This window comes from Pelophylax lessonae (genome assembly GCF_965119305.1).
Source record: "Pelophylax lessonae genome assembly, chromosome: 2".
NCBI classification, from domain to species: Eukaryota; Metazoa; Chordata; class Amphibia; order Anura; family Ranidae; genus Pelophylax; species Pelophylax lessonae.
Genome location: NC_138769.1, coordinates 611,232,746 through 611,246,150, shown reverse-complemented (window position 1 = coordinate 611,246,150; position 13,405 = coordinate 611,232,746). Strand labels below are relative to the sequence as shown.

At 42.1% G+C, this 13,405-nt stretch overlaps 1 protein-coding gene across 1 annotated transcript in view; it reads left to right on the top strand.

Annotated features, from left to right (window-relative positions):
* The window catches only part of LOC309548492 (polyunsaturated fatty acid lipoxygenase ALOX8-like), a 171,734-nt gene that overhangs the window by 115,688 nt on the left and 42,641 nt on the right, over nucleotides 1-13,405 (top strand). Inside the window, exon 10 of the mRNA XM_082248439.1 lies at nucleotides 2,118-2,287. Within this exon, the coding sequence (XP_082104565.1) occupies nucleotides 2,118-2,287 (170 nt within the window). The remainder of the gene's footprint in view (nucleotides 1-2,117; nucleotides 2,288-13,405) is intronic.

Here is a 13,405-nt window from a genome sequence, read left to right as displayed (position 1 = left end):
CTCGCAGCCCAGTGTACAATTTCACCAATGCCGAGATGACTGAACTCACACATGCAAGGGAGTGATGTCATCTCAGCCCGGTCAATGAAAACAGCCAGAGACTGGTACCCACAAGTTGCTGGTGTCAAGAGATCAGTGGCTAGCGGAGAGTGTCGGGACATCACAGCACTGGAGAGAAGGGGAGTATAGTTCTGCTTTAAGGGTTCACTCTGTCTCAGTGTTTTTAATGACATTTTGAATAGTAGGATAACAATACAGTTGTAGGCCATTGATGGCAGATTCACATAAAGCCCTGCAATGCAGGTGAGATGTAACTGAAGGATACATGTAACAGATGCAGACAGGATAGGTACAATAAACATCTACAGGTTGAAATCTACTGTCAGAAAACAACCCGAAAACAAGCAAATTAAAAGCTCAGAAGCAGGTGTTTTGGGTCAATGAATAAGAAGAAGGTTAGCCAAAACCAGGTGCCCATTAAAGGCACATTCATAGATACTCTGGCTAGATAAATTAGAGCCACCTGTTACGGTTGGTTCACACGTACAGGTGAGACAAAGTGCAGGTGTGTTGCCGGGTGTTTTCTACATGTAGGCTAGCCAATTTTTTTTTTTTAAAAGGGAAGCCCTACAAGTGAGCAACTTGGAAATAAAATTTGATTTTGAACCCACACACCTGGGGGGTGGGGAACCATTTCAGGTAGGCTGCACGGGTCCCATGATTTCCAACAGCAGCCCTGATCATTGGCATCATGGGTGCCAGGACCCATTTTCAGATGAGGAGGCTGTAAGGAAGCTGGTGAGAGCAGGAAGGGGTGAGCGTGTCTGTGTCCCCCCTGGTGGTCAGTGTCTGGTTCCCCCTTGGACCACCACCAGTGTCTGTGCCGCCTCCCCCAAGATCCTGAATATAAACATCAGAAATTGACATCTATAAGCAAGGGGCCTAAAAATAAATGTAGATGTAATATGTGTACAAACATTTTCCCCATGTAAAAAAATATAATAAACTTTACCCAGTGCATACATCCTTTAAAGAATATGACCTGTCCAATCTTTTTGGAAAGCTAGGAAGGATTAGAACCCTATTGAGTTTTTACTGAGGTTGGGGAAGGTTCCTGTTGCAGATTTTCCCCACTTCCCCTCTGCCAAAACTGGTGACACTATGACAGTGAGTTAAAGATCTCTTCAACTGAGCTCCCAGAGACAATTGAGTACTGTCCGTGATACTTTTTTTATTTGCACTAACATACAATTTTTCAAGACAAGCTTTCGGGGTATGTCCCCCTTCATCAAGATCCAAGCAGTACTCTTAGTACTGCTTAGATCTTGATGAAGGGGGACATACCCCCGAAAGCTTGTCCTGAAAAATTGTATGTTAGTGCAAATAAAAAAAGTATCACGGACAGTACTCAATTGTCTCTGTCGCAAGTGCACTAATACGGCTACAATTACCTCAAGCACTGAGCTCCCAGAAATTATTAAAACCCGACAGGGAGTCTACTCCTTCTCCACTACATCTAAAAAAATAAAAATAAAAAAAAAAGTTTTGGCCGAATATGCTATTTATCAAAAAAAAAAAAAAAAAAAAAACAATTGCAAACAAACAGATCATGTAAACAAAAAAAAAAAAAAAAACTGAGTCTGCATCTATTTGCAAATGTCCAGCGATTCCTACAAAGCAAACCCCAAAGAGGCAAATTGGGAAAACAAAAGGCATATGCTATAGTTTTGCTCTTGGTACTGGTCCATGAGTTCCTTAAAGAACAATACTCACCTATACTCCAGCACCATAATCTCCGGGAGCTCCTTGCCTGGTGGCTTCCGGGTATTGATCCTGGTTGTTTTAATTGGACGGGCCGAGATGTTACTCCAATGCATGCACAGGAGTGCAGGCAGCTTGGCATTTACAAAAATTTACGCCCCTCAGTATACAGTGGTGGAAAGATAGGTAGGCAACTTTAATGCAGAAGAGACATGTTATCTGTTCCACAATTTTTATCATTAAAGTTACACTTTAAGTACAGTATGGTCTTCATGCACTCCTATAGCCTTTTCATCAACTCTTGTTAGATTTCATTACATGACAATATTTTTGCACATTTTTTTTTTTCTGTAAAGGCATTGGTGACTGGGAACGGAGGGGTCCCAGTACTTCTGAAGAAAGCAACGGCTAAGATGACTTATAGCAGCCTTTGTCTCCCTGATGATATAAAGGGGAGAGGAATGGAGCACATTCCCAACTACTTGTATAGGGATGATGGCATGAAGATCTGGGCAGCTGTGGAGAGGTAAAGATCTTCCGTATTCAAAGACAAAACTGCTTTTAGAATGCTTAGTTTACAACCATTTGAGGTCCATTTGAGGTCCTACTTCACTAAAAACAACCTTCTTAACCCCTTACAGTCTGGATATTGCTTGCAACTGCCCTACTAAAACTCACTAATGATTTACTAACTACTGAAACCAATGGCCACTACTCCATAATTTTACTACTAGACCTCTCTGTAGCCTTTGACACTGTTGACCACCTGCTCCTTCTCAATAGACTCCACTTCCTTGGCCTGCACGATTCTGCCCTTTCGTTGTTCTCCTATCTATCACAGCGCACCTTCAATGTTACCTTTTAACTCTTCCATCAGCTCATCCCCCACATTTATTGCCTTTTGTACCATGTGCCCCTCCCTATAAGATTGTAAGCTCTAAAGGGCAGAGCCCTTATACTCTCTTGTATTTTATTGTATTATAACTGTACTGTATCCCTTTAGGTTGTGCTGTGCATATTGTTGGACCTATAGACATGTATGATTCTTTTCGTTCCAAATTGAAATTCAGACAAATTTTTCATTATTCGGAGATTCGAATGTATTTGAATTTCCAAAATATAATAGTAATGAATTTAAACAAATATGAAATAATGAATCAAAATTCGGCTGAAATTTGGGCAAAACTCAAATTAGAATCGAATTTGAAAAGTAATTTGAATTTGAAATCGAAAAGAAGAATATAAAAAAATAGAACATAGAAGAATAGAATAAAAAGAAGAATAGAATAGAAAATAAAAATAAAATAGAGTAAAACAGAACAGAAAATAAAAAATAAAATAGAACAAAATAGAAAAGAAAAGAAAAAACAATAGACTAGAAAATAATAAAATAAAAAGAATGTAACCATCTTTAGAAATTTAAATAGAATAAATTAGAATTTTTAATAGATTAGTAAATAATAGAATATAAAATAATAGAATATAAAAAAAAACAATAGAATAGAATAAAATTAGAATATAACCATCTTCCAAAATTGGAATTTCAAAAAGAATAAGTTTGAATAGAATAGATTAGAATAGAACAAACAATAGAATAGAATAAATTAAAAAATATAACCATCTTCCGAAACTTTGAATTTTCGAATAGAATAGATTAGAATAGGTTATAAAAAGGAAAAAAAAAAAAATAAAGGATAAAAATAGAATAGATAGAAAATAAAAGAATAGAACAGAATATAAAAGAAAAGAATACAATAAAACAAAATAGAATACAGTAAAACAGAACAAAAAAGAATAGAAAATAAATAATAGAATAAAAGGGAATACAAATTTAAGGAACAGAAAATAATAGAATAAATTATAATATAAAATGATAAAATAGAAAAAGCAATAGAATAGAGTAAAATAAAATATAATCATCTTCCGATATTCAAGTTTCAAATAGAATGAATTCAGCCCAGGCACTTATAGCAGCTCCCTTTTGTTTTTTGTTGGGGTACAACACTTTCCTGTTCTTTCCTCCCTCACCTCAATCACTGTAATAGCTTCACTGCATGCACTTCAGCAGCATGAGTGCAGTCTTCTCTCTACATCAGACCCGCTCCAGTATAGCAGTTAACAAAGCAGCCTATTGGAGATACATAGGGCATAGTACGTGGGGGCGGGAGGGCACAGCCATGCAGGTTAGGTGGAAGGCACAGCCATGCAGGTTAGGTGGAAGGCACATTACTTGGGGGGGGGGGGCAGCAGCAGCCAATTGAGGGGGCAGGAGAATGCTAGGAATGTGATTGGAGTGACTAGGGGGTCCATAGGCCAATCATTAGTGAATAAGCCCCCCAGTATATAAGATAGCCCCCCGCCAAATTCCTAGCATTGTAATACAGGGACATGGAAGAGAGTGGAAGCAGTTCTGTTACTTCTGCTTCAAAAGTGTCATTTAGCATTTATTAGTGTGAGGAAAGGGATATCTAGTGTAGTTAGGGTGCTATTTTCTACTTTAGTTAGATGCAAAAATTTAGTTTCTGTAGGGAAAGTGTTAAGTGCCAGGGTGACCATAGTGTAGTGTAGTGTAGGGTGAACTGACTCTGACTGCTATGGCAGGGTGACCAAACCCTTCCATGTCAGGGTGACCGCTATAGAGAAAAGATCGTTTCTCTTAGGTCACTTACAGAGCAGCGATATGGCTTCTCACATGTCAGCCTGCTTTTTGCTGCAGGCGTTTATAGGGATTTTTTGAGGACAAGTTTGGAGTCAGGCATGACATCTGAACTTGTGTATAGGGGTATATATACACACACATGTCTGTATATATACACACCTGCACATATATAGGTGTGAAAGGAGCAGAACACTATACTTGCGCTAATTAAATAATTAACACCAATATGTCTCCGCTCCTATCACACCTATATATGTGTATGTGTAAAATACATATAAGTGTGTGTGTATATATACCCTTATACAGAAGTTCAGATGTTTTGCCTGCCTCCAAAGAACCCCAAAAAAACGCCTGCGCCAAAAGAAAACGCCCAGGTGTGTTTTTGCAGCAGGGGTTTTTTTGGGCATTTTTTTGGGGTCTTTGGAGGCAGGCAAAACCTCTGAACTTCTGTATAGGGGTATATGTACACACACACACACACACACACACACACACACTTATATGTTTTTTACACTTACACATATATAGGTGTGATAGGAGCGGAGCCATATTGGTGTTAATTATTTCATTAGCGCAAGTATAGTGTTCTGCTACTTTCACACCTATACATGTGTATGGGTATATATACATATAAGTGTGTGTGTATATATACCCCTATACAGAAGTTCAGATGTTTTGCCTGCCTCCAAAAAAATGCCCAAAAAAACGCCTGCGCCAAAACAAAAACGCCCAGGTGTTATTGCAGGGTTTTTTTTGGGCATTTTTTTTAGGTTCTTTGGAGGCAGGCATGACATCTGAACTTCTGTATAGGGGTATATATACACACACACTTATATGTATATATACCCATACACATATATAGGTGTGAAAGTAGCAGAACACTATACTTGCGCTAATGAAATAATTAACCACCTGCCATCCGCGCTACAGCCTATATACGGCTGCAGCGCGGACTTGAATTTTCGGAAGGCCGTTTTTATACGGCCTCCCAGAAAGAGTTTCCCCGCACGCTCCCGCGAGCGCGCATCGGGGAAAATCTGTGTCGGCCGTGTCCCTTGGACACAGCCGATCACAGATCGTGGTGAATGGCCAATCACAGCGGCCATTCACCACGTGATCGCACCGTCCAATGAGAGATGATCTCATATGTAAACATATGAGATCATCTCTCATCGCCGGCGCGCCTTCCTCACACGGAGCCTGCAGTGTGAGGAAGGAGGGAGAGATGCACAGCGCCAGGGACACACAGGAATGTAATCAGGGCACCGATCACCAGTGCCCTGATTACTAGAGGTAAATAAAACATACACACAGTGCCCACAGTGCCCGCCATCAGTGCCCCCATCAATGCCCACAATCAGTGCCCATAGTGCTGTCAGTCAGTGCCCATCAGTGCCTGCTCATCTAGGCACTGATGAGCACTGACTGGCAGCACTATGGGCACTGAGTGTGGGCACTGATGGTGCTGCCCATCAGTGCTCATCAGTGCCGCCCATCAGTGCTCATCAGTGCCACCCGTCAGTGTCCATCAGTGCCGCCCGTCAGTGTCCATCAGTGCCGCCCGTCAGTGCCGCCTCTCAGTGCCCAGCAGTGCCACCTCTCAGTGCCACCTCTGTGCCCAGCAGTGCCACCTCTCAGTGCCCAGCAGTGCCACCTATCAGTGCTCATCAGTGCCGCCTATCAGTGCCGCCTATCAGTGTTCATCAGTGCGGCATATTAGTACCTCCTCATCAGTGCCCATAAGTGCCACCTCATCAGTGCCCATGAGTGCCACCTCATCAGTGCCCATGAGTGCAGCCTATCAGTGCCGCCTCATCAGCGCACATCAGTGAATGAGAAACATTTATTTTCAAAATTTACTCGCAGAAAATAAGAAAAACTTTTTTTTTTTTTCAAAATTTTCTGTCTTTTTTCTTTTTTTTTGTAAAAAATAAAAAACCCAGAGGTGATTACATACCACCAAAAGAAAGCTCTATTTGTGTGAAAAAAATGATAAAAATTTCATATGGGTACAGTGTAGCATGACCGCGCAATTGTCTCTCAAAGCGTGAGAGCGATGAAAGCTAAAAATTGGTCTGGATGGGAAGGGGGTTTAAGTGCACAGTAGGCAAGTAGTTAACACCAATATGTCTCCGCTCCTATCACACCTATATATGTGTAAGTGTAAAATACATATAAGTGTGTGTGTATATATACCCCTATACAGAAGTTCAGATGTTTTGCATGCCTCCAAAGACCCCCAAAAAATGCCCAAAAAAATGCCCAAAAAAACGCCCGCGCCAAAAAAAAAAAAAAAAAAACGCCCAGGTGTGTTATTGCAGGGTTTTTTTTGGGCATTTTTTTGGGGTCTTTGGGGGCATGCAAAACATCTGAACTTCTGTATAGGGGTATATATACACACACACTTATATGTATTTTACACTTACACATATATAGGTGTTATAGGAGCGGAGACATATTGGTGTTAATTATTTCATTAGCGCAAGTATAGTGTTCTGCTACTTTCACACCTGTATATATAACCACCAAAAAATGCCCAAAAAAACTCTTGCTACAAAACCGGCAAGGTGTGAAAATAGCGGAGCCATATCCCTGTTCTATAAGTGACCTAATACAAACAATCTTTTTTTTCTGGTTCTGGACATGCTACAGAGCTGAAACTTCACAGGTACACTTTTTAGACCCCCCAGACACGAAATCCAAAGTCAAAATCAAAAAAATCTCATTTTTTTAAAAATGTTTTCAATAATTGGCTCTCTATCAAAAATGACAATTTTTAAGAATTTTTTTTGTGTGTGATTAATAGTCCCTGGGGCATGACCCAGAAGCCTAGGCACTTTTTAGGGGCATTTATTGGGTTTTAGGGCTTCAAAATTGTGTTTTTTGATTACCAAAGTTCGGGTCCCATTGATTTCATTGGGGTTCTGAAATCCGGGCTGAACTTTTGGGAAGTTCGGGTGTTCTGGTCGAACCGAGCTTTTCAAAAGTTCGATCATCCCTAGATGTCATCTCCCCACCCCCAAACCATACCTGCAGCTCCTGGCTACTGGGAGAATCTGTGTCTGAGCCTGAGGGAGCGTGGCAATGGGCTGAGACAGTTGGAGCTGCAGCACCTGAGACATCTCCATGTATGGTCTGTCTCCAGAGCATAGTGGGCCCCCCTCAGGGCCCGTGTGCTTTCTGCCCATCAGCAGTGTGAATAATACAGGCTGGTGTGTGGCAGAGAGGCTCCGCAGCTGAAAGGCTACACTAGCCTTGCTGCTATGGTGTTGATGGACTCTCTGGGGGGGTTTGAACCCTGCTGACCCCCCCTTATATACGTCCCCTGTCAGTCAGTGTACTTGTGCCCAAAAACATCTATAGTAGTAGTGTGTCCATTCTACATCTGTCAGTTTACCAGTGAAACCAAACAGCTGTCACAGGCATGTACCAGTGTACAAAAACATCTGTACGACTAGTGTCCCATTAACATCTGTCTCAGTGTACCAGTGCACACCAAAACATCTCTCAGTTTACCATTGCAAAAAAACATCAGTAATACTGGTGTCCCATCAACATCTGATGTGAAAGCTGAAAACATTCAACTGTGAAAACTAAAAAGAAATTAAATAGAAAAAAACTTTGATTTTATTTCGAAAACTTTGGATTCGGTTTAATTTTTTTGAATTCGGTTGAACTCAGAAAATTCTAATTTGAATAAACAAAACAAATTCTGAAAACAAATTAAACGAATGTATTGAATCGAACGAAACAAAATTAGTTAAATAACGACTCGAAATGAAACAAATGTTTTAGTTTTGCACATGTCTATGGCACTATATAAATCCTGAATAATATTAATAATAATAAATACATAGGAGCGGTTTTAGGTGCCAAAAATCTTACACTTGTAGCACCCTCCTAGGTAGGTAGGTAGGTGCTAGGTAACCTATAGGGGAGACCTTGTCTGCTTATCAGCAGGGTCCAATTATTCAGTCAGGCTGTCATGTGTTCTCAGGTGTGACTGTTGAGTTGGGGAGTCTCCCCACTGTATTCAATGAGGACAGTGGAGGAAACCTGACCAATAGCACACCAGGGCTTGTCTCCATCCCAGAGGGCAGATTTTGCCGCAATGCATCATGGGAGGGAGATACAAGTCTGAGGGGTGCATGTTCCGTGAGAATTACCTACCCCGTGAGAAAAACCTACCCTCGTCACTTCCGGCCAGGAACAGCTGAGCAGCGCAGCAGTGCGCATGCTCACAGCCCCGGATACGTAATGGAGCAGTTGAGGAGCTGACTAGTGCGCATGCGCACTAGTATGAAATGATCACGGTGTCCGTAAAAAAAAACCTACCCACGCGGCGGTTACATTAAAACAGCTGTGCTGCAATATGAGTCATCTCCGCTCCTGTCCCTGTCACTTCCCTGATCTTGGCTAGTAAATTTAAAAGCGGCTCGCGGCTCCGTGATTTATCGTTTCATACACCCGCCACCGCTTTTATATTTACTAGCACATATCAGGGAAGTGTCAGGGATAGGAGCGGAGATGACTCATGTTGCAGCACAGCTGTTTTAATGTAACCGCCGCGTTACACACACTGCCGTGCACCCGGAAGTGACGAGGGTAGGTTTTTCTCACGGGTAGGCAATTCTCACGGAACAGAGCACATGACAGGGTGTCTTTGGTGGGAAGCAGAGTCCCAGGAGGGAGGTGATGGCTGTGTCTCCTCCTGTCAGCGTGGAACGGATGTCCTGGGCGGCTGGCCTAGAGGACAGAAGCTTGAGCTGTGGTGCAGAGAGGGATCCGGTGTGCTGAGGACTAAGCGGAGCTGTGGGGGTCGGCGTTTCCACTAAAAGGGGTTTTGATCTCTAGGATGCCCTATAGTAAGGTTTTGCCACTGTCCCTGTGAAATCGTGTTTTGGGTTTGGTGCCTCAAACCAAGGTTGTTGGGACTTTAAGGGCAAGAGTAAACAAAGTAAAGTATCATAGATAAAAAAAATTGAACAGTTTATTTTCAAAAAAGTTTTACAAGGTAATAGACAAGTTTGTCATGGATGGGTTTAAGGTCCATCGGTGAGAGAAGTGAAGAAGAAGTTAGAAAGGTAGGTGACAAGGTGAAAAATGGTGACTTTTGAGGAACATTTGTCTCTGATGTTCCATGTATTCGGCTGTATAGGTATTAGCCTTTTTCAAGGATAAGTCACCATGTCTAGAAACAACAATGAATTGTAAGTTTTTTGCACATATGCAGAACTTAAAGTAGAATTATGCAATGTGCTTTATGTTACATACATCTTTCTTTTGTCTGGTCCATGTGTGAAAGGTTTTCCCCAGGTTTCTAATGCCCCATACACACGTGCAGATTATCTGCAGACTTTTGTCTGCAGACTTACCAAAACCATATACAGTAATATGAGGTCAAACCTAAACACTTTCAATTTGTATGCAATCCGGCAGGCCCTTGCACTACATAGAAAAGGTAAGTCTGCAGACAAAAGTCTGCAGATAATCTGCACGTGTGTATGGGGCATAAGTCGCATCAGGAACTAAGGCTGCTTCTAAAAATGATGTGTAATTGAGATAAATTATTTGAAAAATGCTATTTTTTTGGAAAAGGAAATAATTGTAGATAAAAAATGTTTACTTACAGGCTAAATCATATAGATTAGCTGTACTGGTAGAATCCAAAAAAGGAGTTCCTCAAGATGAGAAAGTTTGTAGCTATAAAATATGTAAGGATTTTAAGTATGAATGATTGAAAAAGAAGACGAGATGAACAAAGAAAATAATTATAAAAATAAAAGTAGAAATGAAGACCATAATTTCATGGTGGGTATTGTATCTTTGAGCAAGGGTTAAAAGCTTGCCATTTGTGGCAAAAAAGCAAACCTGAGAGCAGCCTTCTATGGTTCTATTTGGAATAGTAACACTTACTTTTTGTCAGGTATAGCAGAAAAACGGTTCAAGGTGCAGCATCTCCCAGGGTGTTGTCTCTCCCTCAGCTGGAGAGAAGTGATTCCTTGGGTGTGTTCCCAGTCCTTATAAAGGGGCACTTTCTTGTTGCGCAGGTGTCAAATATGGCAGCTGTGCATCCAGGATGCCGGGCGGTCGTGATTTGTAGGCCGCCGTCACGTGCTATGGAGTTTGGAAACCCCGGTGGGGGGGGAATCTGGAGAGGCAAGCATTGCCATCCTTTTAAACTCCTAACGCTTTCCGAGCCGGGTGCGATAAAAAAGAAAAACTGAGGGCGATCATCACATGTGGAGACTTGACATATTGACAGAATAAGATATTAAATCTAAATATATATATATACATAAAGATAGTCATATATATATTGTAACATGGGGGACAATCAGCTCAGTGATAGATGCATTTCTCCAGTGATTCACTGCACTGCAGTCAGGTATACATTTTAAGGGCATGGCAGCCCATTTTTATTAAAAGGCAAACAAATAGTCTGTAACATAGGTTTTCCCACGCAGGGGTTCTTCTCCAGTCGATACAAAAACTGAAAATACCAGCCTACCTGGCTCTCACACTCTCGTGCAGTTTTCCAATAGCAGTACCCCTGCTCTTTTCACTGGTCCCCAGACCATGAACTCCTCGAAGCTAACTGCTTCACTGTGGCCTTGGTCCTCAGGCCGTCTCCTATCTCATGCACGCGCAAACACACATGTGCTCCGGCTGCCACTGACTCCCGGAGAATATCGGAGTCCTCCTGACTCCCCACGAACAGACCTCCTGTCTGCTGGCTGAAACAGTCTCCAACTGGGAGCCCTGATGTCTTCCTAGACCTTCATTATAAGGGCTGTGTACACCTGACTCTGAGCACACACCCTGCTGGTCATCAACAACACATGGACACAGAGTTGGAGATTCCAACCCTCCCAAGACACTTTGAAATCTCCAAACTACAGAGCCCCTTTCAGGTAAACCAAAACCTGGAGAAAGCTGCAACAGCAGTCTTCTCCACTGCACATCTATGCGCTGTAGTCTTGCACAGAGCCAATGTGCACACTCTGTGTCCTTTAAATGACCAGTTTCTCCGTTAAAGAGTCTCCACCTGTCACATATCCCCCCCCTTGTTTCGACCCAGTAGGGGGCGGAACACACCAGCCCGAATTCCTGATCAGGACACCTCTGTGCCAGCTATCAGCTGCGTGGGCCCAATCCAGTCTTATCGGGTGACTTTCCCTATGTCCCCCTGCTACACTGAGTTGGGTACTACAAAGACACCCCTGTGACTTTTTACGAGTGTGCTTCCAAAAACGCAATTTGCCTATTTTCCTTGGGGCCACACTAGTCCTTTTATCATCAGGGAGTTTACAAATCTTGGTACCTTTTTTACCCCTAGGCTGACTATTACCCTTTAGGTGTCGGGTATCGTTAAAGTTACATGGCGCTCCCTCGATTTCCTCTAGACCAATCCTTCTCGCTGGATTTAATTTTGAAGAGGTCATACTTTTAAACACTCGAGCAATATCCATGGGCTCCTTTATTTTGGAATTAAAATCTTTAAACAACACCTGGTTAAGCTTTGGGCCTGTGTCCTCTGACCTTTGCAAATTTTTACCAGAATTACCCTCCTGAACCTATAGGGGGCCTGATCCTACTGCATCTATTCCCTCTGTGGCTGTCGTACCATTATTCATCTTCCTGGATTTTTTAAGATTAGCAGCAACCATGTCACCTTGACCATCAGGTCTACCCTTATTTATGTTGTCACCCATGGTAACCAAAATATTTACCAGTGCGTTGCACTTTTTCTCATTGTCAAAACCATCAGCACATTTATCATAACTCATTGCAGTGTTTGGCAGGGCAGTGTCTGGAGAGTGATCGCACAGAGCAGAGTGATCGCATTCCACAGCGACATCACTATCCACCAACTCCACTGGCACATGATCCTCTTCCAGCAACTGTCCTGACAACTGACCATCACTACATAATTTCACTTTTGGGTTGACAACCCCTACCATATCACATATACTTGTGCCCTCTGGCACTTCCTCCCAGACTTCTGTCTTGTCCAACAGTACCCCAGAGTGACTCTCATACCGAATAATATTAGGAGGCAATCTGGCAATGCACTGTGAGACAATTTTCAACATGACCATCCAGAAAGGCTTTACTTCACTTGCATATTGGCCACCTTTGTCCAGTACAGCCTGTAATACCCAGCTCCAATTAGTGGCACTCCACAGTACCAGCTCTCCCGAATGTGGAAGAGACAGTGAAGTATACACTGGCTGTACCTTCCAGTACTCTAATATTTCTCTCAGCATGTCTGTCCAAACAAAGCACCGTGACTCTACACCTAAGACCTTCCTGGGGTCCTTCATTTTCCTGGGGATGTGGAGAGAGTAATTTACTGGTGCCTTAGAGGTGGTGCTTCTTAAAAGGGGTTCCTCTCCCCTGGAGGGATCCAATAGAACACTCTGGTGCTCTCCCAGAACGCAGCCAGATGGGGACATACTAAAACATTTAATGTGAAAATGGCTTAATGTAGCTTAATGTGTAATAAAGTGCCTAAACCATAACCAATTGCCCTGAAACTTTGCACAGACTAAGTTTTTAACTGTCATAATATATCCTAGAAGTTTCATGTAGTTTGGTCTTCCAGGAGGCAAACTAGGGACATTAAGCTCTTTTTTTGGGGAGCTTAATGTGGCTTAACGTACAAAAAAGAGCTTAGATGTGAACCAATTTCCCCCAAACTTGGCACAAAAGAAGAGCCTATCAATTCCAACATATTCTGAAAATTTCAGATCATTTGATAAATCACACCAAAAGTTATTCACATTAAGCTCTTTTTGTACAATACTAAAACATTTAATGTCCTTAGCTTAATGTGAAAAGAGCTTAACGTACCAAAATGTTCCTAAACCTCAACCAATTGTCTTGAAACTTTGCACAGCCCAAGTTCTGCACTTCCCAAAGCTATCCTGGAGGTTTCATCGATTTTGGTCTCCCACACGGAAAACTGGGGACATTAAGCTC